Source organism: Hyaena hyaena, unplaced genomic scaffold, assembly GCF_003009895.1.
Source record: "Hyaena hyaena isolate Hyena2069 unplaced genomic scaffold, ASM300989v1 scaffold_0, whole genome shotgun sequence".
In the NCBI taxonomy this organism is placed as follows: domain Eukaryota; kingdom Metazoa; phylum Chordata; class Mammalia; order Carnivora; family Hyaenidae; genus Hyaena; species Hyaena hyaena.
The window spans coordinates 9,961,175-9,986,037 of NW_024080632.1; the positions used below are offsets into that span (position 1 = coordinate 9,961,175).

General features: G+C 43.5%; 1 protein-coding gene and 1 long non-coding RNA gene across 2 annotated transcripts in view; one reads left to right on the forward strand and one right to left on the reverse strand.

Moving 5' to 3' along the window:
- FBXW8 (F-box and WD repeat domain containing 8) overlaps window positions 1–24,863 on the forward strand; it is a 117,496-nt gene that overhangs the window by 47,521 nt on the left and 45,112 nt on the right. Inside the window, exon 5 of the mRNA XM_039216412.1 lies at window positions 1,700–1,857. Coding sequence (XP_039072343.1) covers window positions 1,700–1,857 — 158 coding nt within the window. The remainder of the gene's footprint in view (window positions 1–1,699; window positions 1,858–24,863) is intronic.
- Window positions 6,769–7,765, reverse strand: LOC120219633. The gene is made up of 2 exons (XR_005525350.1): window positions 7,635–7,765; window positions 6,769–6,803 (listed from the first exon to the last, which is right to left on the reverse strand). It is a non-coding gene; the product is annotated as an uncharacterized LOC120219633 (long non-coding RNA).

Below are 24,863 nucleotides of genomic sequence, written 5' to 3' on the forward strand. Positions count from 1 at the left end.
CCCTTCGTGCTCTGACCCCTGCGTACCCTTTCCCTTTCTGTGTCTCCCGCCCCTTCTCTGTACTTCCGGGCGCATCACCGCCCTTTTCACCTTTCTTTTCTGAAATGGCTCCTTCCTCCCACATGGAATGTAACCTGGAAAATCTAGTCATGCGCAGTGTAGACAGTCAGGCATGTTATCTGTGTTGAGTGTTGCTACAGCCAAGCAAGTGCCTTTGTCCAGGGGACGCTGGAGTTGTCGTCGGGGTGTCACGGGGAGCCTGGTAGATGGGGTGCAGCGGTGTGTGTTCTTGTGTAGTTTCCTCAGTAGGAAGGGTGATCTGGAATGCTGCCCGGACGACCTGGGAGCCAGTGGCCGTGCCTGGGCCGTGGTGGTAGCAATATCCACTCTTGCTTGCTTATTGCCAGGCTTTGCGACACTCGCAGAGCGGATGTTCCTATTTACTGGAGGAACAGCGGCCCCGCAGAGCTCCCTGATCCGATTTCAGAAAGCACATCCCTCCCACTGGCTCCTCACACCACCCGTGCACTCCCCAGGCTCCGGCGAGCCGAATCCCCAACGGAGGGAACTTGCATGACAGAACCACCTTTGAATCACATGACAAGTGTATTTACCATCAGTAGTTTGAGGGGAATACCACTACGTTCAGTAAACGAAGCCCTTCTCTCTCAAAGTGATCTTTGTTTATAAAGAAATCTCACATGAGAAACCGATCTGTAACTACTACTTCATAGACCATGTGATAGATTTCAGTAGGTAAGTAATCTCAGGGATTGTCTTGTTTGAGTGTTTATACTTTCAGTGTTGGAGCCAAGAAGCTCTGAAGGACCTATGGCCAGGGCCTCAGGAAGACTGAACCTGCTTAACACCGCCTGCCTGTCTCTGTGCTTGGGGGGTACAGCATTAGACTACTAGAGCTTTCCTAAGTCACCTCCCCACAGTCGCCATACGTGTTGAGTCGAACCCTCTGCAGCAGATGCGAGGAGCTGAGTGTGACTCCCTCCCTGGCGGGCCACACACCGCCTGGTCTGGCCATTCCCTCGTCCTCGTGGCTGTGGGGCCTGGTGTCTGAGCAGCTTCTGTCCTGCCTTGGCTTTGATGGCGAGAGTCATTTGTTGGAGTGGCAGTAGTGATCGGAGACAGCGAGTGCCCCTGCTTCCTAAGCGGGCAAAGCTGGGGAGTGTCATGTGTTCGGGCAAGAGCCTTTCAGGGAAAAGCAGCATTGTCTGGCTGCGAGAGGCAAGATTGAATTGTTTCAGCAAATCAATTAGTCTTTAGGGAATGTAGTCAGTCAGATCTGATGCCTGGATGAGGCATTAGAAAGCTCGTGCTTGTAAGACCGTTAGCCCTTCGCGTGTCTCTGTCCCTGTCTTCAGTGCGTGTGTGTGAACACTGTGACTTGTACAGATTTCTGCTGGGAGAAGGCGGGGTGGCGCCCTGGGCGGCGCGGCGTGGAGGAGATCTTCATCTCCAGGGCTGCGTGTGCCGTTCTCGTTGCACTGTCGCCGTTGTGCTGTGAGAACGTGACTGTGGTGACAGCCTTCTGTCACCTGCTTCACGTTTTCTCTCGTTGGAGCCAATCGTCTAAACCACACCGACCAGGTCATCTTGCCCTGTCGCTGTAAGGCTCTCCCCACCTCCTCCACCACGGCCCTGCTCTCCGGGCCCCGTTGGAACCAAGCGTGCCCTTCTTTTCCAGATACACATCAGGGGACGTAAGGGTGTGGGACACCCGCACCTGGGGCTACACAGCCCCTTTCCTGGAATCGGAGTATGAGGAGGACGAGCCTGGAATGCAGCCATATGTCTCCTTTGTGAGGATAAACAGCTCGCTGGCGGTAGCGGCTTATGAGGATGGTAAGTAACCGCAACCCTCCTCCCTATTAAGGAGGAAAAAAAAAGCTTTACAAAAATTAAGCAGCTGTGGCCGGCTCCCCCCTGTAATCCCTGCACACATACACGTGGGCACACACACATGTTCACACACAGACGCCCGCTCTTTGCCTTTATGTGAAGAAGTTGGCCGCTAACCGTCCGTGCATTAGTAGGCACTGGAGCACAGCACCCAGTAAGACTGGTGTTTAATTCCTACTGGAGCTGGTAGACTGGGTTTCTGTGCCAGACACGAGGCTGGCCAAGCCATCTTAAGCAAATAGCTTGTTTGGTATAAAATATTAAATATACTTGGCCTACTTTTCCTTCAGTCTCTGCTCAGTCCAAAGGGAACAGGGAAGGGGGGGGTAGACAGATAATCTATCGACAAATATGGAAATAGAAAAATAAAAGTCTGTGCCTACCTTTTCCTGGCGCATGCATACCGTACAAGCTAATTGACGGTGATCCGTGCTCTCCCTGGGATTGATAGAACTCTTTTGTGTATGCACAGCTGTGGATTTACGGAACTAGGTAAGAAGAGTGTAAACTTGTATTTACCTAAGTCATGAAACACTTGACTGTTTTGTAGCCAACAGGAATGATGATTCTGATGGCCATGACAGCCCGTGTTCCTACCTTCCGTTATTTGTGAAGGTAGAATCTCTAAGCTTGGTTCCCCCACTTGCCTGGAAGGTGAAGCACAAGATATTTTGGAATGTTACTGTTCGTTCCATGGTTCTGTTGCCCATCTTCAGAATCCGTGGTTGGCTCAGAGGGGCGAAACGGCAGTAAAGGAGCTCATGGGCAGTTTTAGATCCATATGTCATTTAAAAAATAGGGCCGAAATCTTGAACATATTTTCAGTTTATTGCTTTCACAACATGAACTCTGTTCTTTCAGGTTGGCATTAGTAGACACCATTGGTAGATTTTTTTCAGCCTCTAGAAATTCAGCCAAGCCGCTTCTGTGGTATGTAGGTTTCCTCTCTGTTGATCGAGATCCTGGATGGATAACAGATCAGCTTGAGTGTGTTTCCTACTTTCCAAATCACCAGTGAGTTCTTTTTTTAATACAAGTATGCAAAGGTGGTAGTACCATTAGAATCCTATGTTTTGAGAATCCTGGCCTCCCCCTCCCATGTACATGTGCGTGTACCCACATTTTTCTTCAGGTGGGGAAATGGGGGTCCAGAGAGGCCCACGGAGTGATTCAGTGGGGGTTGAGTTGGTAGGGGTGCAGCCAGAAGTGTGAGGGTGTGTCCCAGACCACGCCAGGGTCGTCATAGCGCACTGCCAATGCAATCGTAAACACAGACGCCTGGATAAAGGGGCACCTGGTTGATCTGCACCCCTACATCCCCGGTCTTGTGAGCTCGAAAATACAGTTTGAGGAGATGGGGCCGGCGGGTTGCTGGTTCCGTGTTACTGGTGACCGTCACGTTTGTCCCCCCTTCCCTCTTGCTGCACAGAAACACCGGGGAGCCACGTAGATAGGGTAGAGAGCCTGCCTCCTGCGGCAAATGATGGCCAGAATATATTCTTAAAACTTGATTTTAAAAGATACAGTTAAAATTCAAACAGAGCAAAAGTATAAAATGAAAAGAAAACGTATCCAAAGAGAAGCTCGAATGTTCCGTCCCGCCCCCACCTCTGTCGCTCTCATGCTGTGCTCAGGGGCCCTGTGTGATGTGCTGTCCTGCACCTTGCCTTTTTTTTTTTTTTTTTTTTTTTAATAACCTAATGACGCATCTTGGTATCTTCTCACATTGGCATGTGTAGGTAGACTTTATTTTTCATCCTGTGGACTGTGGCAGGAAGTGGCTGTATTTATGATTTATTTATCAGGGCCCTTAATGACACACACTTGGGTTGTTTATTTTTGTTATTAAAAACAGCGCTGCAAGCAATATCCTCAAGTATCACGATGGACGCGTGCAAGTCCAGCTATGGGGTAAATTACTAGTCATTACCGGGTTGGAGGCTACAGACGCTTTACGTTTTGATAAATATCACCAAATTGCCCTCCAAAACGGTTCAACCGGTTAATGGTCGCACCAAAATGGATGAGAACGATGGCTTATTCATGCCGGTCTGACAGGTGGAAATGGCATTTCCTGTTGTCTTTGTCTGCCTTTATGTGAATGCACTGAATTTCATTGTCTTACTTTTCCCCTGTTTTTCTGCAAATGGCTTGTTCCTATCTGTCCCTGTTTTTTCTCTGGGTTCTCTTTTCTGATTGGAAAGAAAGGGATAAGGAAGGAGTCCTTGCCATGCCTACACGAGTGTGTTTGTTCAGCTGGTCACTTGTCTTCCAGTGCACCTTATTTACGGTTTATTTTTCAAGATGGTAGTTGTATATGTGTATATTTCTAACTTTTTGAGAGTGTGTGTGTGGGGGCGGGAGGGTAGAGGCAGAGGTGGGGAGGGAGAGAATCCCAGGCAAGCTTCACACCCAGCGCAGCAGCACCTGACGTGGGGCTTGATCTCCCAAACCGTGGGGTCATGACCTGAGCCAAAATCAAGAGCCAGACTCCTTAACTGACTAAGCCACCCAGGCGCCCCATAATTTAATTTTTTAATCCATAAGTGTGTGGGTTTTATCTTGTAACTTAATGTTTTTGACTACATTTTTAGGGATATAAGATGTAACAGTTATAAACGATTACACGCTGAGAAGTCTTGCTCTTACCTATTTCGTCCACTCCATTCTAAAGCAACCGTATATTTTAGGTTTTTGTCCTTCTGATATTTCAGTATTTTAAATATAACCAAATATGAATATTCTTATTCCCCCCCTTTTTCTTTAAAAAAAATTTTTTTAATGTTTATTTCTGAGAGAGAGAGACAGACAGACAGAATGAGCGGGGGAGGGGCAGAGAGAGAGGAGACACAGAATCTGAAGCAGGCTCCAGGCTCTGAGCTGTCAGCACAGAGCCCAATGTGGGACCTGAACTCCCAAACCGCTAGATCATGACCTGAGCTAAAGTCAGACACTTAGCCTAGTGAGCCATCCAAGGACCCCATTTTCCCCTTTTTTCTTAAGTGAAAGATCACATATTACTCTATATTATTCTACACCTTGGCTTTTTTCACTTAATGACCCGTCTTGAAAGCATGTCCATGTCTGTGTAGAGAAAAACAGCCCCTTCTTTTTTTCCATACCTGCACAGTATTCGATGTGTATAAGGACCTTGGTTCCTTGACCCTGTCCCTTATTGAGGAACTGGTTTCTTTTTTTAAATTTTATTTAATTTTATTTATTTTTTATTTATTTCTAAGAGAGAGAGAGAGAGACAGCGTGAGCAGGGGAGGGTCAGAGAGAGAGGGAGTCACAGACTCTGAAACAGACTCCAGGCTCTGAGCTGGCAGTCAGCACAGAGCCCGATGCGGGGCTCAAACCCACGAACCGCGAGATCATGACCTAAGCGAAAGTCGGACGCTTAACCGACTAAGCCACCCAGGCGCCCCGAGGAACTGGTTTCTGACCTGCTGCCATTACAGTGTTGTAGTGAAAGACCCTGCCTGTAACACCTTTCCTGTATGTGCAGGAAGGGTAGTTTCTTATAAAACTGATGAAATCAGAGGGTAAATGCAAATGGAGTTTATATAGTTTTGCTCTCTCACCAGCAAGGTATGTAAGTATGCCTATTCCTTCACAGTTTTCCCAGCAAGATGTGTTTCAGACATCTAGGTATTTGTCGGTTTGACAGATTAGAAATAGTATCCAAGGGCGCCTGGCTGGCTCAGTCGGTGGAGCACGCGTGCGACTTTTTTTTTTTTTTTTTTAATTTTTTTAATGTTTTATTTCTAGGAGAGAGAGAGACAGCGTGAGCAGGGGAGGGTCAGAGAGAGAGGGAGACACAGACTGAAACAGGCTCCAGGCTCTGAGCTGGCAGTCAGCACAGAGCCCGACGCGGGGCTCGAACCCACGGAACCGTGAGATCATGACCTAAGCGAAAGTCGGATGCTTAACCCACTAAGCCACCCAGGCGCCCCTTTTTTTTTTTTTTTTTTTTTAATTTTTTTAATGTTAGTGCGACTTTTGATCTCGGGTTGTGAGTTCCAGCCCCACGTTGGGTGTAGAGAGAACTGAAAACTAAAATATTAAAAAAAAAAAAAAAAAAAAAAATGGTACCCAAAGGTAGTTTCAGTTTACATTTCTCTTAGCCTAAGAATTTTTTTTCACCTTTGTACCTGCTACTGTACCTCTTTCTAATAAGCTAGGGCCTATTTTTCATGCTTGAATCTTGGCCAATGTAGAGTTCATCCTGGGACAGTATACAATATGAACCTGAGAATTTTTTTTCTGGCATCTCTTACTAGAAAGCCCATCCCTACCTACCTAACTGGTTTGAGGTGCTGCCTTTATAAGTTTTTAGACGCGAGATTCTCCTAGTACCCAGGTCTGTTTCTGGATGTTATGCTCTACTCCCACTGATCTGTCTGTCGTTTACTCTTACACCATGATGTTTGTATTCTGAGTTTCACTACATGCTTAGGGGGATCAACACTACTCTAAGGATAGATCAAATCTATAGTGCTTCCATCATTTATGCTGAAATCTTTGGTTGGTCTCCAGTTCATTTGGTATTAGGATTATTTCTTTGGTGAGAACCTTCCCTCTCACTCAGCTGGCTTGACCAATCTGATTGGGGTTTAACAATTGATGGGCTACCCAGCCCTTCATGTTTCTCCCCGACCGCAGGTGGCATTGTCTTTGGTCGCACTTCAGTTTAAGAGGTTGACACTGTGATGTTTATACCAACATATTCATGAGTAGCTACTTCTGGGCAAAGACGGATTGAAATCATCAGATGTACATTTTGATACTGCTCCTTCCCAGGAGCAGCGGACGGGCACTTCTTAGGCACAACACAGTGAAAAAGCAACGTACCTTGTGGGGTCTGCTGTGGAATATTGGCGACTGCCCTGCAGAAAAGAAGAATAAGATGACGAAATGAGTTAATGAACTTCGGCTGTCTGGCTGTGCCAAAGGGAGGCTCTGTACCCACTGAGGTCTACACACGCATTCTCCACAGAAAGAGTCTGATCCAGAGGGGAGATGGAGCCGCTTTGGGAGCAAGGAAGTCATCCCTATCTCCTTTTCAGCCTCCTTGCCCTGCAAGAACACTGCACACCCACCTGGGGTGTTGAGACTTGGCAAGGTGATCCACAGTTGTGATTTTTTGAATTCCAACCCACCGGCCTCATATTTCTTCTGCCTTGTTTCCGATTGTCAGCACTGGCCATACTCCAGTTTGATCTTACCACTAATTGTGTTGCACGTTACCGTACCGAAATGAATCAAATCAAAATGCTTTTCCTGGAGCATTAGAGAAAGCAGGCGAAGGTTCTGAGTAATGAGCAGATGCTGCGAATGCAGGGACAGCGGAGACCTTGCCAGGACTCCATCTGCTCCACGCTTGCCCGCCTCTGGCCCCGAGCCACAGCATTAGGGAAGGCGGTGTGCTCACAACCCACTCCCTGTTTGCAGAGTTTGTCTTTTTTTTTTTTTTTAATTTTTTTAATTTATTTATTTATTTATTTCTAGGAGAGAGAAACAGCGTGAGCAGGGGAGGGTCAGAGAGAGAGGGAGGCACAGAATCTGAAACAGGCTCCAGGCTCTGAGCTGGCAGTCAGCACAGAGCCCGACGCGGGGCTCGAACCCACGAACCACGAGATCATGACCTAAGCGAAAGTCGGACGCTTAACCGACTAAGCCACCCAGGCGCCCCTGCAGAGTTTGTCTTGAAAACTCACCGTTTGGTGAGAAATGAGAGGACACCCCTCGTAGGTGCAAAGAAGCTCTCGTCCGCCTCCCTTGCTGGAGAGCAGAGACCCGGCCCAGTGCGTGTTAGCCGGCATGTGGAAGCCGGAATGGCAGAGCCACAGTCGTCTCCCTGCGCCACCGGCCAGCTAGGCGGAGCGGCTTCTCCACTCGAGCGGCGCTCCCAGTGCGATGGTCAGAGCGCACACATGCTCCATTGTCCGGGCTGTGCCTGCCCTGGGCCGGGGTGACTCGTTGCTCCCTCACTGGCGTAGGAACGATGGATGGGAGTGGGTCTCTTTAGGTAGGCGGCTATGATGAAGACTAGGTGCTTTGTAAACTTTATAGTTTTATGTTTAATTAAAAAGTGAGTTCTTTGCTTGGTTTATGTCTCCTGTTTGTATGTTGATGGTGATATTTGGATGTAATGACATAACCTTTGAATATAGTAACCTACAATCACCTGCCCCCCCCCCCCCCCCCATCAAGATGGAAGTTTTAAAAGTGGCACATTAACGTGCTGGGGCATCACTTGGGAGGCGGCTGTCGACAGCCGGCTGTGGATTGTGGGGAATTATTGTTTTTGCCAAGCCCTATCTTTGCTACTCATTTTTCTCTTCAGTTTCAGTGACTAGTTCTGGTTTGAAACCTTTGTCTACCTTTGTCTAGGAGTCCTCCTAAGGTATTTGATCAAACAAAATGCAGCAGCTTTCTGACAAACCCCTAAATACTGGGTATAGTCCTTTGAAAAGCTAGGATACCCGGACAGACATGAACAGTGAACAGTAGGAACACTCACATGGTCAAGTTCTTCAGAGCGGAATTAAACCCTGGGCTGCAGAGTTGGGAACTGAGAGGGTTCTTTCAGCATTGAGGGAGTATTTCTGGGGAGATGAAACTTGAAGGTGGACTGGCATGTGGCATGAGCTGGAGTGCCACGTTGTGTTTCATAGACAAGCTTATGTGATGTGGGAAGTTTTTGAATAAAAAAATCGAGGGGAGACACCTGGGTGGTTCAGTTGGTAAGGCATCCAACTCTTTTTTTTTTGTTTTTGTTTATTTTTGAGAGAGAGAAGGAAACAAGAACGAGTGGGGGAGGGGCAGAGAGAGAGGGAGACACAGAATCCGAAGTAGGCTCTAGGCTCTGAGCTGTCAGCACAGAGCCCGATGTGGGGCTTGAACCTACAAAACAAGAGATCAGTTAAGCGAAATTGGACGCTTAACTGACTGAGCCACCTAGGCACAGACGAGCAGATGATTGCTTTCTAGGATAACCACACATTTTTGAAGTTACTAGTGAAAAATACTTGAAACAATTTTTCTCATGCAGAAAGTGGCACATTAAATTTATGGTAGGAGATTTGGTGGTAATCTCCTGATTTACTGGGGTGGTTTTCCTGAAAACTGAGGTGGTTTTCCTGAAAACTGATTTTTTTTTAATGTTTTATTCATTTTGAGTGCGAGAGAGAGCACACGCAGGGGAGGGACAGAGAGAGAGAGAGAGAGAGAACGAGAGAGAGAATCCCAAGCAGGCTCTGTGCTGTCAGTACATCACCTGAGCCGAAATGAAGAGACGGATGCTCAAATGATGGAACCACCCAGGCACCCCTGAAACCTGATTTTTAATAACCTACAGTGTATACATTAAATTCAAAGTATTTGTCCTGTCTTATTAAAGTTGAGGTTAAAAATAGAAAGGGACAAAAAAATAGCGCAGGGTATTTTTCGAGGAGACCGTTGAGACTACAGAAATAAATTGCCAAAGTTCTTAAATGGACCTAATGAAATCCAAGCATGAATTTGTTGTTTTGGAGGCTGATAAATCAGATTTTAAGTGTGAGGATTTAATTTCCCTTTCAATAATTGTAATTTGGATTGTAGCGTTTATTCTGCACGAAACCCGGGGGCTCTGTTAAAGCAGAAGTAAACACATTCGTGGAATGTATTTTGGTTTTAAAAGCAAGATGTGCCTGCTTGTCTGCCATTCCAGTCAAAAAGCCATTAGGCAAGCTGCAGTGGAGTAGGAAGGGAGCCCAGTGGGGCCAGGGACAGGCAGAGGAGGGGTGTGAGGGGGACAGTGGCGTGGCGGGTGTGGGAGGTTGGCAGCGTGCAGGGAGATGGAGTAGGGAAGTGTATGCAGGGTCATGGAGGCCAGTTTTCTCACTATTGGAGAAGGGAGTTACAGGCCTGGGAGACAGAGATGCAGGTGAACCCTGTGGTGCTGAGGTGGAGTAGGCGGCATCCGTGTGGAATTCATGGTGGTCAGTATAGATGGAGAAGTAAGAAGAGATGTATCTGTGTTCGTGTGCAGATACGTGCATGTGTGTCCTGGCTTTGTTCGCCGAGAAGGTGTAATAAGAGCAGCAATTGTCTAGCAGCAGTGAGCACACATAGCTCTCAGATCTTAAAAGTATGAGTCTCCATTAAAAGGAATTGGGGCTGCTTGGCAAAGAGGTTGACTCCAGGGCTGGGCGAGGAAAGAATGAAATAAACCTGGAACATCCTCCTGTACCAGGAAATATGGAAGTGCTTAGGGAATAAGGGTGATGTGTCAAAAGAACACAGAAGCTACCCTGAAGGTGTTCTCACTGGCCACATCTGGGACAATCTGAGTATCAAAATGATGATAGTAACAGATTATAACCTATTGGACAAAATAGAAATCCTTGAGTTACCCACTTAAAGTAGAAAGTCACCTAATGAATACAGAAAGGATGATGGAACTAGAAAATCACCAATTGGCAGTTAAGATGGTAACAATTGAGACCAAAAAAGATCGGTTGATGCTAAAACTAGCAGATGAGAAGATAAGGGATAGGATTTTACATCTGAAAGAACTTCCCTGCCAAATACTAATTAATTACAGAGTGAGGAAAAAAAGTAACTTTGTAGTCAGGCCTGATAGATGCCAAATTAATAGTGGTCAAATTCAACACCAGTAATGGGACAAATTGGCATCCTGTGCTACTTAATAGAGACAAACACAGAATTGCTTCTGCAATATTCCAGTCAAAAAGGCATAACTCGGTCGAATCATTTGAAAATACTAGAAAACTCAAATTGAAGGACATTCCACAGAAAGACTGATCTGACTTCTATAAAGCTGTCAATCTCATGATGAAAGTATTTAAAAAAAAGTATTCCAGGTCAAAGGAGACAAGACAACTGAGTGCCATGTGTTATCCCGGGTCCTCTTGCTCTAAAGGACATTACTGGGACAGTTGGAAATGAGATCTGAATAATGAGTATATAGAAGTTCTTGCAAGTTTTCTGTAACTGTCAGATTTTTTCAAAATGAGTAAAAAAATTTTTGCTTCTGATTAAGATCAACTAACAGGGAGTAGGTTTATCCTTCTGCCGTAAACAACTGGAGAACCAGGCAGAATATGTTAAATAGTTTTCAGACATTGATCTTCTTCTCCAAAGGATCAGAGTCTTGGACTACGTGTTTTTCAAACAAGATGAGTCCTACAATTATACCAGCTTCCCAACTGGAGACAGCCCCGTACAGGGAAAGGGAACCTGAACAGATCCTGGACCTCACTGAGTTGAGGAGACACCAAGAGGTCAAGGAGGCCAAGATAGAAAGGATTTGTGGGCCAGAGTATCAGGAAGGAGGGAGCTGCAGATCTAAAGGGACCCCTCTGTCTTTGAGGACTGATTTGCCCGTGTGGGAGAAGAAATACCTGAGACCAGGGAAATAACTGCCAGAAAGGAGAAGGCAGAACAATTTTTGAAGCTCACACGGGGTTAGGAATAGTTTGCATTCCCACCAACCATCATGGAAAGACCTCTCTCTTCTTATAAGGCCACCGATCCTATCCCGAGGGCCACCTCTCAAGACTTCATCTAATCCTAACTCCTTCCCAATAGCCCCATCTCCAAATAGCATCACCTTAGGGGTATAAGCTTCCATTTGTGAATTTGGGGGGAGATAAACATTCAGTCCGTAGCACCAAGGAAGCTATTTTAAGTATGAAGATACAAGTAGGTTAAAAGGATGGGCAGTTATACCACACAAGCATAAATCAAAAGAAAGCTGGAGTGGCTAAATTAATTTCAAACCAAGTAGATTTTATTTTATTTTTTAATGTTTCTTTTTGAGAGAGAGGGAGAGAGAGAGAGAGAGAGAGAGAGAGTGTGTGTGTGTGTGTGTGTGTGTGTGTGTGTGTGTGTGAGTGAGTGATCGGGCAAGGCGTAGAGAGAGAGGAAGACACAGAATCCTAAGCAGGCTCCGGGCTTCAAGCCATCAGCACAGAACTCCATGCGGGGCTCGAGCTCACGAACCATGAGATCATGATCTGAGCCAAAGTCAGACGCTTAACTGACTGAGCCACCTAGGTTCCCCAAACAAAGTAGATTTTAGAACAGGGAATGTTATCAGGGAAGAAAGAAACATTTCATAATGATAAAGGGGTCAGCTCATCAAGTAGATATAATAATTCTAAATATGCATCTAATAACAAAGCTTCATAATATACAAAAGCTGACAAGTGAAAGAGGAATAGACAAATTCATAATTATAGTGGAAATTTCAGGCACTTTTATTTCAGTAATTGATGCAGGTAATCAGTAATTGGTAAGGTCATAGAAGATTGAACAACACTGTCAGACAATTTTACCCGATTGGCGTTTATAGAACTTTATATGCAACAACTACAAAATACGCATTCTTTTCAAGTAGACCAAGACAGACTATGTTCTGGGCCATAAAATTAGTTTCAGTAACTTTAAGACGATTGAAATCCTACAAAATATATTCTCCCACAAAGTATATTTTTGGACAACTACAGAATTAAAAGTAAAAATTACAAAGATAGCTGTAAAACCTCCAAATATTTGTAAATTGAACAACACACATCTATATAACCCATGAGTTAAAGAAGAGGGGCATCTGGGTGGCTCAGTCAGTTGAGCATCCAACTTTAGTTCAGGTCACATCTCCCATTTCATGAGTTTGAGCCCCGTATCAGGCTTGCCACTGTCAGCGCGGAGCCCACTTCGGATTCTCCATTCCCCTCTCTCTCTCCTCCTCCCCCACTCATGCTCACTTGCTCTCAAAAATAAACGTTGAAAAAAATAAATCAGGAAATATTTTGAATGAAAATGAGAAACTGTATATCAGAATGTATGCAGTGTAGCTGAAGCAGTGCTTAGAGGGAGATTTAAAGCAATAAACGCTTACATTAGAAAAGTCTCAAGTCCATGATCTCACTTTTCACCTTAACTAGAAACAGAGCAATTTAAAACAAGCAGGAGAAGTACAATAATAAAGAACAGGAATCAATGAGATTGAAGAGGAAAAAATACAGGAAAATCAAAACTGGTTCCTTTAAAAAATCAAGTTGACAGGCACTACTCAGAATGATTAGAGGGGGAAACCCCAACGTCAGGATGCAACAGGGGACATCATTATAATCATTATAGATCTTACAGATGTTAAGACTACACTGAAAAAATTATGAACAACTTTACACCAGTAAATTCAGCCTCTTCGATGAAGTGGATAAATTGACTTTTTGAAAGGTGCAAACTTCCAAAGTTCACTTAAGAACTAGAAAGCTTAGGATGGCTCTGTTTCCATTAAAGAAATAGAATTTATAATGTTAAGTTTTCCCACAAGGAAAACTTCAAGTCCAATGGTTTACTGGAGAACTCTATTAGGGGTCTAAGGAAGAATAATCTGTGTACTTTCATAAAATAGACTTAGGAAGGACACTTTTAGTGAGATGAGCATTACCCTCTTACCAAAACCAGATACAAAAAAGATAACTAGTATATAAAAACAAGGAAACTACAGATCAGTATTCCGCATGAATAAAAATGTAAAAACGCTTAACAAAATACTATAAAATGGAGTCCTACAACACATTAAAAGGATCATCATAGCCACTTAAGATTCATCCAAGGTGGGGCGCCTGGGTGGCTTAGTCGGTTAAGCGTCCGACTTTCGCTTAGGTCATGATCTCGCGGTTTGTGGGTTCGAGCCCCGCGTCGGGCTCTGTGCTGACTGTCAGCTCGGAGCCTGGAGCCTGTTTCAGTCTGTGACTCCCTCTCTCTCTGACCCTCCCCTGCTCACACTCTCTCTCTCTCTCTCCTAAAAATAAATAAAACATTAAAAAAAAAAAAATTTTTTAAAAAAAAGATTCATCCAAGGAATTTAAGGTTAGTTTAACACTTGAAAATCATTTCATCATATTAACAGATTATAGAAGAAAAACCTGACGATCAACTCAATGAAACAGAAAAAATATTTGACAAAAAACCAATTAGTATTGATGATTAAGAACTCCTGGCTGACGGGGGAGCCTGGGTGGCTCAGTTGGTTAACCGTCCAACTTTGGCCCAGGTCATGATCTTACAGTTCCTGGGTTTGAGCCCTGTGTGAGGCTCTGTGCTGACAGCTCGGAGCCTAGAGCCTGCTTCGGATTCTGTGTCTCCCTCTCTCTCAGACCCTCCCCAGCTTGCGTTCTCGCTCTCAAAAATAAACACTAAAAATTAAAAAAAAAAAGACTCCTGGCTGAGTGACTAGAAAGGGACCTTTCACAGCACCTGAGTGGCTCAATCAGTTAAGTGTCTCTTCATTTCAACTCAGGTCATGATTTCACAGTTTGTGGGTTCGAGCCCAATGTCAGGCTCTGTGCTGACAGTGGGGAGCCTGCTTGGGATTCTTTCTCTCCCTCTCTCTGCCTCTCACCCACTTGTGTGTATGTGTAGTCTCTCTCTCAAGGTAGATAAACTTACAAAGAAAAAAAAAGGGAAGGGAAACCTTTCTATGAAAGATGTATCGCTAACTTCATACATAATGGTAGAAGACCAGGCTTTCTCAAAATTGGAAACGTGACAAGGATGTCCCCTTTTACTACTGTTATTCAACACTGCTTTGGAAGTCCTCCTTGGTGCACTAATGCCAGAAAAAGAAAGGACATTCACATAGGGAAAAGTAAAATTGTGGATAAATTGTCTATGCATAAAATCCTAAACTATCAACAAAAATGTTACTAGAACTCGTAAGTATCTTTAGCAATGTCGCTGGATCAGTATGCAAAATACCAACTGTATTCAAATTAGCCACAAACAGTTGGAAAAATAAAAGTTGAGATTAATTCAGCAAATATTAGCAAAATATGTGTAAGACCCATGTGCTGAAAACTGTAAAATACTGAGAGAAATTAAAGCCCAAATGAATGTAGAGAGTTGTATTCATGGATTGGAAGATTGAATGCTGTTGAGATGTCTGCTTTCCCCTAAATGACCTAGAGATTCAGTCTAATCCCAATTAGAATCCCTGAAGGATTTTATTTCTTTTGATAGAAATTAAGCTGATTCTAAAATTTAAAATCTAAAAATGCATAAGACCCAGAATAGTAAGGGAACCATTTTGAAAAAGAAGTACAAAGCTGGTATAGTTACCTTCTGCAATTTCAAGGTTTACTGTGAAACTAGTAATCAAAACAGTGTGGTACTAGCCTGAGGATAGACAGACCCATAGGCTGATGGAACAGAATAAAGTCCAGAAAAACCCACTCATTGATTTTTTTTTAAAAATAAAAGTGTCAAGGTCATTTAATGAAGAAATGATTGTCTTCAAAAATTGATATTGAAACAAGCAGATATCTCTATTCCTTTTTATCCCTGCCTGTGAACCTCGACTTTTACTTCATGCTATCTACAAGTTAACTCAAATGGATCATAGACTTAAATATAAAACTTTTGGACAAAAACAAAGCAGAAAAATCTTTATGACCTTGGGCTGGGCAAAGATTTCTTAAGACCCAGAAAGCACAAATTGTAAAAAAAAAAAAAAAAAGAAAAAGACTACATCAAAAGTAAAAACCTTGGATCATGAAAATACTAAGAAAATGAAAAGGCAAGCCTCAGACTGGCAGAAAATATTTGCAAAACACATCTGATATAGGACTTACATCTAGAATATATAAAGAACATTTATAATTCAAATATAAGAAGAGAGCCAATTAAAAGTGGGAAAAGGTTTGGATGGACCCTTCACCAGAGAAGACCTATAAATGGAAAGTAAAGACACAAAAGGATGCTTAGCACCGTTAGTCGTCAGGGAAATGTAAATTAAAACCATTGTGAAGTATATTGTTGCACAGACTACACCCGGCTTTAAAAGACTGATAATACCATGCGTTATTGAGACTTGGAGGAGTTGGCACTTTCATTCCTTGCTAGTGAGAATACGAAATGGCACAGCCACATGGGTAATTACGCAGGTTGGCAGTTTCTTATAAAATTAAACACAACCTCGCCAGATGACCCAAGCACTCCCTACTCCTGTATTATCCGAGAGAACGAAAACCTGTGTTCACACCAAAACTTGTACTTGAGTATTTATGGAATTTTGTTTTATTCTTGGATATTTAATTTTTTTATATAATCTATCAAATTGGCTAACATACTGTGTACAGTGTGCTCATGTTTCATTGCTTACGTGCTACAGAACTTTAATCATGAGAGCTCCACAATGGAAGGCACGTAGGTCTGTATTAACTGGTGAATGAATAAGTGTATTGTAGTACATCCGTACAATAGAGCATTGCTTGTCAGTGTCGAACAACAAGCTACAGATACACGCAACAATACAGATAAATCTCAGTAGCAGTAATGCTAAGTAAAAGAAGCCAGGCACAAAAGAGTGCACGCTATATAATTCAGTTTATGTGGAATTCTAGAAGAAGCAAAACTATGACAGAAGGCAAATGCGAGGGAAGGTGACTGTGGATAAAAGTGTGGTGGGAACACCCTGTTATGATTGAATGGTGGTTATGGGACTGTAAATATTTGTTTCCATCCAGCTGTGCACTTAAAGTTGATGATTTTTTTACATGTACGTTAGGCCTACATGATTTTTGAACATATTTTTAAAAGACCAAAAAGTTACCATTTCAAGATTTTCTACAATATGGTTGGTGCTACTCTTGGGAAGTTTTGTTTTGTTGATTTTTGCTCATCAGGAAAGGACAGGATTTCTGAGATGTATTAGAGTCCGAGGACAGGAGTACTTTCCTGCTCAGTTCTAGATTTGAGTGGATGCTCGAGAGCAGAGGCGTCATGGCCACTGGAACACGTTTAGTGATTGAAGTTTTTGTTAGATCTTTAATTTTAAAATCATCTTTCATGAAGAAATCTGGACCTATTTTCAAAGAGATCCAAAGTAATAGATATTGTATTTATGGGTCATAGTATAGTGGTAGCAGGCATGGCCAAAAATAGTGGCTACATATACCCAGAATTGTTCCTCTTTCTTTGCTTTTTAACTCTGCTCCAAAATAGGACTTAACACCCAGGATCATACAATATTACAAAAAAAAAAAAAAAAAATCCTGGATAAGCAACTCTCCCCAGTCCTTTATTCCAAGGCCACGGAAGATTTTTCTGCATATTTTTAAGAGCATATGACCTTTGAGGCAAAGACCTGGCTTTTCTTATGCTAATTCCTAAGAGTTGCAGGCATATATTTATGTGCTACCCTAGTAACAATAAGCACAGCTAGTGCTCAGATCTTGGTTTCTAAATATCATATCATTAATTCTTCAGGGAATGGAACCAGTGCTAGGGGAGACCAATACAAGATGAGTCTAGAACATCTTGTGGGACCAGAAAGTTAGGATAAAAAAAAAAAATGCATAGAGAGTGAAGGAGGTGGTTCTATTTATAGGAAAATAGAAACAAACTGGAGTCCCTTCCCAACGGCAAATCAGGGACAATTCGAGCAACCAAATAGGATATTAATGGATTATAACCTATAGAATAAATATCCACAAGTCCATGCCAATATAAATAAATAGTTGAATAAATATGCAAGGGAGAAGAGTCAGCTCTTCCTTACAATAGCATTTCAATTAATGAATTTATATATGGAGAAGGAGTGATGAAAATAGAAACTCATTTGGCAAGCACTAGAATAATTCTTGCAGGCAAGAATCATCAATGGATGCTAAAATTAGTATGATGAACAACAGGATATTTGGTAGTCTCAAATTATCTCTCTACAAGAGAAAAATAGTAATGTTACAGAGTAGAAACCTGACTATACCACCTAAACCAAGTGGTGAAGAATGAGAAACTGACATCGTGTACCTTCCTACTGACTGAAAAGGCACAGTGTTATCTGTGTTACTTATGTCAAAAATGCATAACCTGATTTTAATCATGAGTAAACATCTGACAACTGAGAGATCTTCCGCAAGATACATGGTCAGTACTTCTCAAGTTTCAGGCGCAGAAAGGACAAAGATTGATTGAGGAATTGTCTCGGAGCAAGGAGACATGACAATTCCACACTCAACGTGGAATTCTGAATTGGATCCTGAACAGGGAAGAGACTGTTGGTGAATCACCTGGTGAAATGGAAATAAGGTCTGTAGGTTAAGCATCTTCTATCAATGCTGATTTCCTGGCGTTGATCGTGTTACTGTGATTATGTAATATGTTAACACTTGGGGAAGCTGGGTGAAGGGTTTACTGTAACTCCTCGTATAAGTTTTAGAGCTTTTTTGTAAGTCTCAAATATTTTAAAATTAAAAAGTCATTAAACAAGGTAACATTTTTTTCCTAGCAATTAAAAATGCCATGTTTTTCTATGATAACTGATAACTCAGGGGGAAAAAATGTGCCTGTCCCTTTTCTGTTTGGCTGAAATGGGGGCCTGATATTAGATGAGATTAGGACCCTGTTCTTCTGGTGGTGGTTCTATAATTAGGGATTCTCCACACACTTTGTTTTTGTATCTTGCTATTTATCTTTGGGCTATTCTCTCCCCCTTTTATTTAATGCATGATGGTATGAGTGGTATTTCATTTCCAAAGAATACTTTTTAGGGGCACCTGGGTGGCTCAATTGGTTAAGTGTCCAAAGAATACTTCTTAAAAAATGATATTGTCGAATGGGAAAAGATAGTTGCAAATGACATATCAGATAAAGGGTTAATATCCAAAATCTATAAGGAACTCACCAAAATCCACGCCCGAGAAACAAACAACCCAGTGTTTAATAAATGGGCAGAAGATATGAACAGACACTTCTCCAAAGAGGACATACAGATGGCCAACAGACACATGAAACGATGCTCAGCATCCCTCCTCATCAGGGAAATACAAATCAAAACCACACTGAGACACCACCTCACGCCAGTCAGAGTGGCTAAATTGAACGAATCAGGAGACTCTAGATGCTGGCGAGGATGTGGAGAAACGGGCACCCTCCTACCCTGTTGGTGGGAATGCAAACTGGTGCAGCCCCTCTGGAAAACAGTGTGGAAGTTCCTCAGGAAACTAACAATAGAACTCCCCTGTGACCCAGCAATAGCACGGCTAGGAATTTACCCAAGGGATACAGAAATGCTGTGCATAGGAACACATGTACCCCAATGTTCATAGCAGCACTCTCCACAATAGCCAAAACATGGAAAGAGCCTAAGTGTCCATCAACGGATGAATGGATCAAGAAGATGTGGTTTATCTACAGAACGGAATACTACATGGCAATGAGAATGAAATCGGGCCATGTGTAGCAACATGGATGGACCTTGAGGGTGTTACGCTGAGCGAAATAAGTCAGGCAGAAAAGGACAGATACCATATGTTTGCACGTATAGGAGGATTGGAAGGAACTTAACGGAGGACCATGGGGGAGGAGGAGGGGGGAATAGTGGGGGAAAGGGAGAGAGGCAAACACTGAGAGACTCTTGAATGCTGAGAACAAACTGAGGACGGGGGGGGGGGGGGGGAGGGGAGAGATGGGCATGGAGGAGGGCACTTGTGGGGATGAGCACCGGGTGTTATATGGAAACCAACTTGACAATAAACTATTTGTAAAAAATAAATAAAATCAAAAAAAATTTAAAAAATGATATTGCCATTGTATGTTATTATTTAAAAAGCATTTTTTTCACATTTATTTATTTTTGAGATACGGAGTGAGACAGTGTGAGTGGGGGTGGGGTGGAGGGAACACAGAATCTGAAGCATAGCCATTTTATTTTAAAGTGCCAGTATTTAGCAGTATGCCAAAAGTTAGCTGTTTTTTTGTTTTGTTTTGTTTTGTTTTTTGCCACAACTTAAAACTTAATGATAAAGTCTTTTCAGTTTTATATGGAAGATGTGAAAGGGAGACCTGGTTTGGCAAAATAATTTTAGGGGGGTAAACAAAATGTCTGAAGACCACTAGTCTTTAAGGCAGGTGGATCCATGGGTTGGGAGTTAGGAGAATCTATTGGGCCGTTGTAATCCACACCTGCCCCCGTCCTGTCCCCCAGGGAGCACCTAGGCACGTGAAAGAGCCCCAGCTGAAACATTCCTGGCCCTCCCAGCAAAACCCATCCATATGCAGGGAGATGTGCATTCGGGGTTTCAGATGCCTAAGTGGAATGTGAGATCATCTGCTCTTCCCTTTTTCCTTCTTGTTTGGTGTAACTCAGAGTTTGGTGCAACTACAGTTGTGCCGTAATATAAGCCTTTGGTTTTTCTATGTTTCCTTTGAACCACTTAATACTTTTATTGAAAGGGAATTCTTTGATAGTATGACTTTAGGATATTTTGAGGATTCAGAAGGGGATTTCCAAAACCTGCAAAATGTCATCGCTGGAATTTTCATTGCAAATCTGTTCTGACACGTAGTTTGGAGTGTAGCTACTGAAAACATTTGCAAAACACAAGTTCGGTGTCTTCACTTTTGTCAGTGATAGCTTTTTGAAATATTTTTAAGAATCCTTTTATTATGGGAAATTCAAAACACACAGAATTGGGAGAGAATAGTGTGAGGAATCCCATCCCCATGCACCCATCACTCAGCTTCACTAGTCCTGAGTGTTCCCTTAAATCACACATTTCTAAATATTCGATAGTTCTGTAGTTTAGCACAGATAGTTCTGTCATTTAGCACATACGTGGGACGATTTTTAAAGGTAGACCTATTTCCCTTTTAGTAACAAACAAACCTTTTAAAAAGGAGAGAGAGAACAAGGAGGCTAAGACTTACCCCGGGCTGCTCTTGGCCTGGGCTCTCCTCCACTTGTCTGGTCGGGGAAGTGGTGGTGATGTTATGTACTCCTTTGGAGTTTAATTCACCTTAACCTATCATCGAGGCAGACATAGAATTTGCATATCAGAGTTAAATATTGATTATAAGATTATATGAGCTGTGATTGGGAAAAGTGAAAAAAATCTCATCACAAATCATAATATTTATAAAGATGTGTATCCAAATTATAGTAAAATTGTTGATATAGTATAACATGTAGAAAAAATTTAGGGGGTGCCTGGGTGGCTCAGTCAGTTAAGCGTCCGACTTCAGCTCAGGTCATGATCTCACGGTTCGTGGGTTCAAGCCCTGCGTCGGGCTCTGTGCTGACAGCTAGCTCGGAGCCTGAATCCTGCTTCAGGTTCTGTGTCTCCCTCTCTCTTTGACCCTCCCCTGCTCACACTCCCTCTCTCTCTCAGACATAAATAAAATATTTTTTAAAAAGCAATTGGATCCCTGAATCCCTTTAAAAAAAGAAAAAATTCAGATTGTCCCAAAGGGTGTGTAGTAAAGACTAAGTGTTCTTTCTCTACCCACCACCACTGTCCCATGATTGCCCAGGACCATAGTCTGCTCTGAAAGCATCACCTACTACCAGTGTCTGATAGACTCTTCAAAATATATTCTAGATTATGCTTATATTGCTCCGTTACAGCATAGGGAGAAATTGGCCAGAGCTGGTGGAGTTGAGGGCTGCCTGCACAGGGATGTCTCTTTCACATTCTCTGCCTCCTCGGCACTTCCTCTTGTAGACGACCTGACCCAGATGCTTCCCCATGAGTCTGTTTTTCCTTTGACTTCGTTAACTGTAAACTCTTCTATTGAGTCACATTGTCCTAGTCCTACAATCTGTTATTTGATTCCTTTTCAATTTACTGTCTCTTCTCATTTTTAATTTCTAAAATGTGTTTCTTCTGTTCTGAACCTGAGACCACTAACAATATTCAGCTTGCTTGCTTTCTGACTCTGCTTCGGTGGTCTCCCGCCTGGTCGCTGATCTGTTGCACCCAGCCATCCACTTGATCGGTCCCCGAACCCATTCAGATTTCTCTCGTCAGCCCAGAATACAGCATCTGGAATGCTTCCTCTGCGTTGTTTTTCTCCACCTAACAGGGTTCGGGGTTAGGGTTGTGTTCAGCTGCGGTGTTGGGGACGAACACGTACGGTAGATGCTTTGTCGTATTCAAGATCTTCCGAACCTCAGCGCTTCGGCACGGTCCTTGTTTGAACAGGTCCTCTGCTCCCACCTCTTCCATAAAAGCAAAATTTATTTTATCCTTTCAAACTTCATGCCACCTGTACACCTCTGGCTTCCGTCTCATAGTGACATTGCATGGGCTTGGCGAATGAAGCGGTACAGTTAGTGAATGCAGTGGGTAGATCTTAAATTTTGGGGAAAATGCTTTTTCTCATATCGAGGAATTTTTTTTTTTTTGACTCCTGTTTATTTATAGGCAGATGTTTACGTGGCGGAAATGAAAGTTCCAAACTGTTTTTATAAGTAGTTCTGTTCACTGTTCTCTGAACTTCTGTTAAATGATCCTGCCTGTGTAACTACAGCAGTGCCCCTGATCCACGATTTCAGTGTCTGCAGCCTCCGTTACACGGGGTCCACTGCGGTCTAGAAGCAGGGAGCCTCCTTGGGACAGGAGGTCAGTGGTGGTCAGACGCTGCCTCATGCACATCCTTTGTCTCTTCACGCAGACATGTTTCCATCTTTCATCATCGCAGAAAGAGTGGTGAGCTCAAGACAATAAGATACTTAGGGAGACCACACTCACGTAACTTTTGTTACAATATATGGTTATATTTGTTCTATTTTATTGTTGATCTCTTACTGTGCTTTTTTTTTTTAATAAGTTAAACTTTTATCATAGGTATGTATGTAAAGGTAAAAATGTAGTACCTAGCAGGTTAGGAACTGTCCATGGTCAGGCATTTCTTGGTCTTGTATCCCCCACAGGTAATGGGGGGGGGGGGGGTTTACTGTGGTAAGAAGCCGCGCTAGGCCTCAGGTGTTTACTGTCTGAGCTTAAGAGGGTGGGAGCTCACAGCTAAAATAAGTTCTAATCAAGGAAGCACTAAAGACTGTAAGACACTCTGTGGTTCGAGGGGTGACCCGTCTGTGACTTTCTAAACTGTTAACCCTGTGTTAAATTTTATGGTGCAGGAAAAAGATCAAAGGGGAGGGGCAGGGCCAGTTGTGTGTGGTGTTTTGTTTTTTTTCCAAAACCAGTTCAGCAGTTATTTACCTTTCAAGCAATTAACATAATTACCATTATGCTGAAAAGTAATTTTGGAAAGTTCTGCCCCGAGCTCTTACGACCCCACCGGGACAGTTTTCGTTGGGACTTATCTTTTTGATGGAAGCCTAATTGCGATTTTGGCTTTGTGCTCACAAACAGAAGCAGCTAATTGTTTAGGCAAACAGCAGATTAATTTAAATATGCATCCCTAATAAAACAAAAATGGTCTCCATTATGGTCCTTGTTCCCATGACGAGGAATATAAATATTCTGTGCAAGTACCATTAGGCGGAGGTCTTAAGGATTGTCGGCATCATTTCACAGTGGTAGCACTTTCCCGATACCGAGTAATCTTGACAGAAGCTCACATAAATCAGTTTAAGCTCATTTAGATCCCATTTCCACTATGTGCAGTTTCATTACCACACTCTGGCTGGCCTCCTCTGGGAGGCGGGAGGGGCGCGTCGCAAACTGGCATGGGTGCCCACCACAGCTGCTGAGCAGGCTCCGCGTCTCCTCAGAAGACCGGCCGTCGTTACTCATGTCATTGTTAGCAATCCTTCCCCGCTCTAGGGTGAGCTCCCAGGTCCCTCAGCCCTGCTGCCGTGTGTCAGAGCCCCGCTCCGGCCGCCTGCATTGGCCCGATGGCCCTCACCCAGTGTGCCCTCCCAGATCGCTGGAGACACCCTTCTGCTCGCCGCTGTGTCCGTCTCCTATTTCTCGTGAAGGAAGCCGTATTGCTGTGAGCCCGGCACTAGCTCGGGGCTGAACATCCTTCATCCGGCCCTCGAGGTTTCGTCAGGGAGAAAGAAAGACCACTGCCTCTCCTTTTGGTTTTCATGATGTGGGGCAAATCAGGGGGGCCGGAGGCCGTGGTGCTCAGGGAATGGCTTGTTCGGGAAGTGATGGCAGTGGCCTGCTTTTTAAGTCACTGCTGAGGAACTGACTACACAGAACCTCCCTTTGCGTTTGCTAAGGTATTTTCTCTTGTTTCACCCTGGTCTAACTTGCAAGATAAGTGTAGTAGACAGTTTTGCGGTGTCTCCTGACCCTGGTGGGCCTCCTTGGCCCCTGTGGGGGTAGGCACGTTCATAGTGAGTATTTGCGTTATGAGTCTTTGGCCTCGGTTGGACGAGGATGGGGACCATAGGCTCCGGGGACAGCTGATTCGTGGACTGGGATGGGTCATTTGGGCCCCACACAGTTAGCCTGGGCTGTGTGCTTGGATTAGAAGGCTCTGCAGAGCGGGGGACAGTGACAGCTAGCTTGTGGGGGAGAAAGAAGAAGGAAAGCCATTGCACAGAGAGGCCCATGAAACGCACACGCTGCCTTGGTTCTGAGTGACTTCCTGGTCCCTGCTTCAGATTCCTGAGGATCTGCAGCCACACTTCTTGCCCTTGGGTGCCACGAAATAGCCCCATTCCTTCCCAGCCCATTTCCCTTTTGTGTTTAAGTGACTTTCAACGTATTTCTGTTTCTTCGAACCAAATGTCCCATGCTAAAACAGAAGACAAACATTTGGCAACCCTTTATTGTCAGTATCAGTGACGTTCTGAATCCCCTGACATAAGCAACATGGAAGAAAAAGAACACAGTTCTGACACTTCAGAAGTTCACACAGTATCAAGAGCCAGATCCATCTCCTTGTTGTATCCGTGACATAAAACTTGGCCTTTTGAATGAATTTATATCCAGTGTTTTTAAATTATCACCTGTTTGACAAGTGAATGTATTTGGTTCTAACAGGCAGTGGCTACTTCTTAATATCGTGTGATGGTTGTGTGCCCAGTTCAGCTTGAAATGTCTAGAAAACTTAGCTGCCCATTCTTTAGGGATATTAAAGTAATTTTATTTTAGGTTAAGCGTATCCATTTTCCCATTGCACTTTGTACCATGTGTTATGTGTTAAATTTTGGTTAATGAAACGTTCGT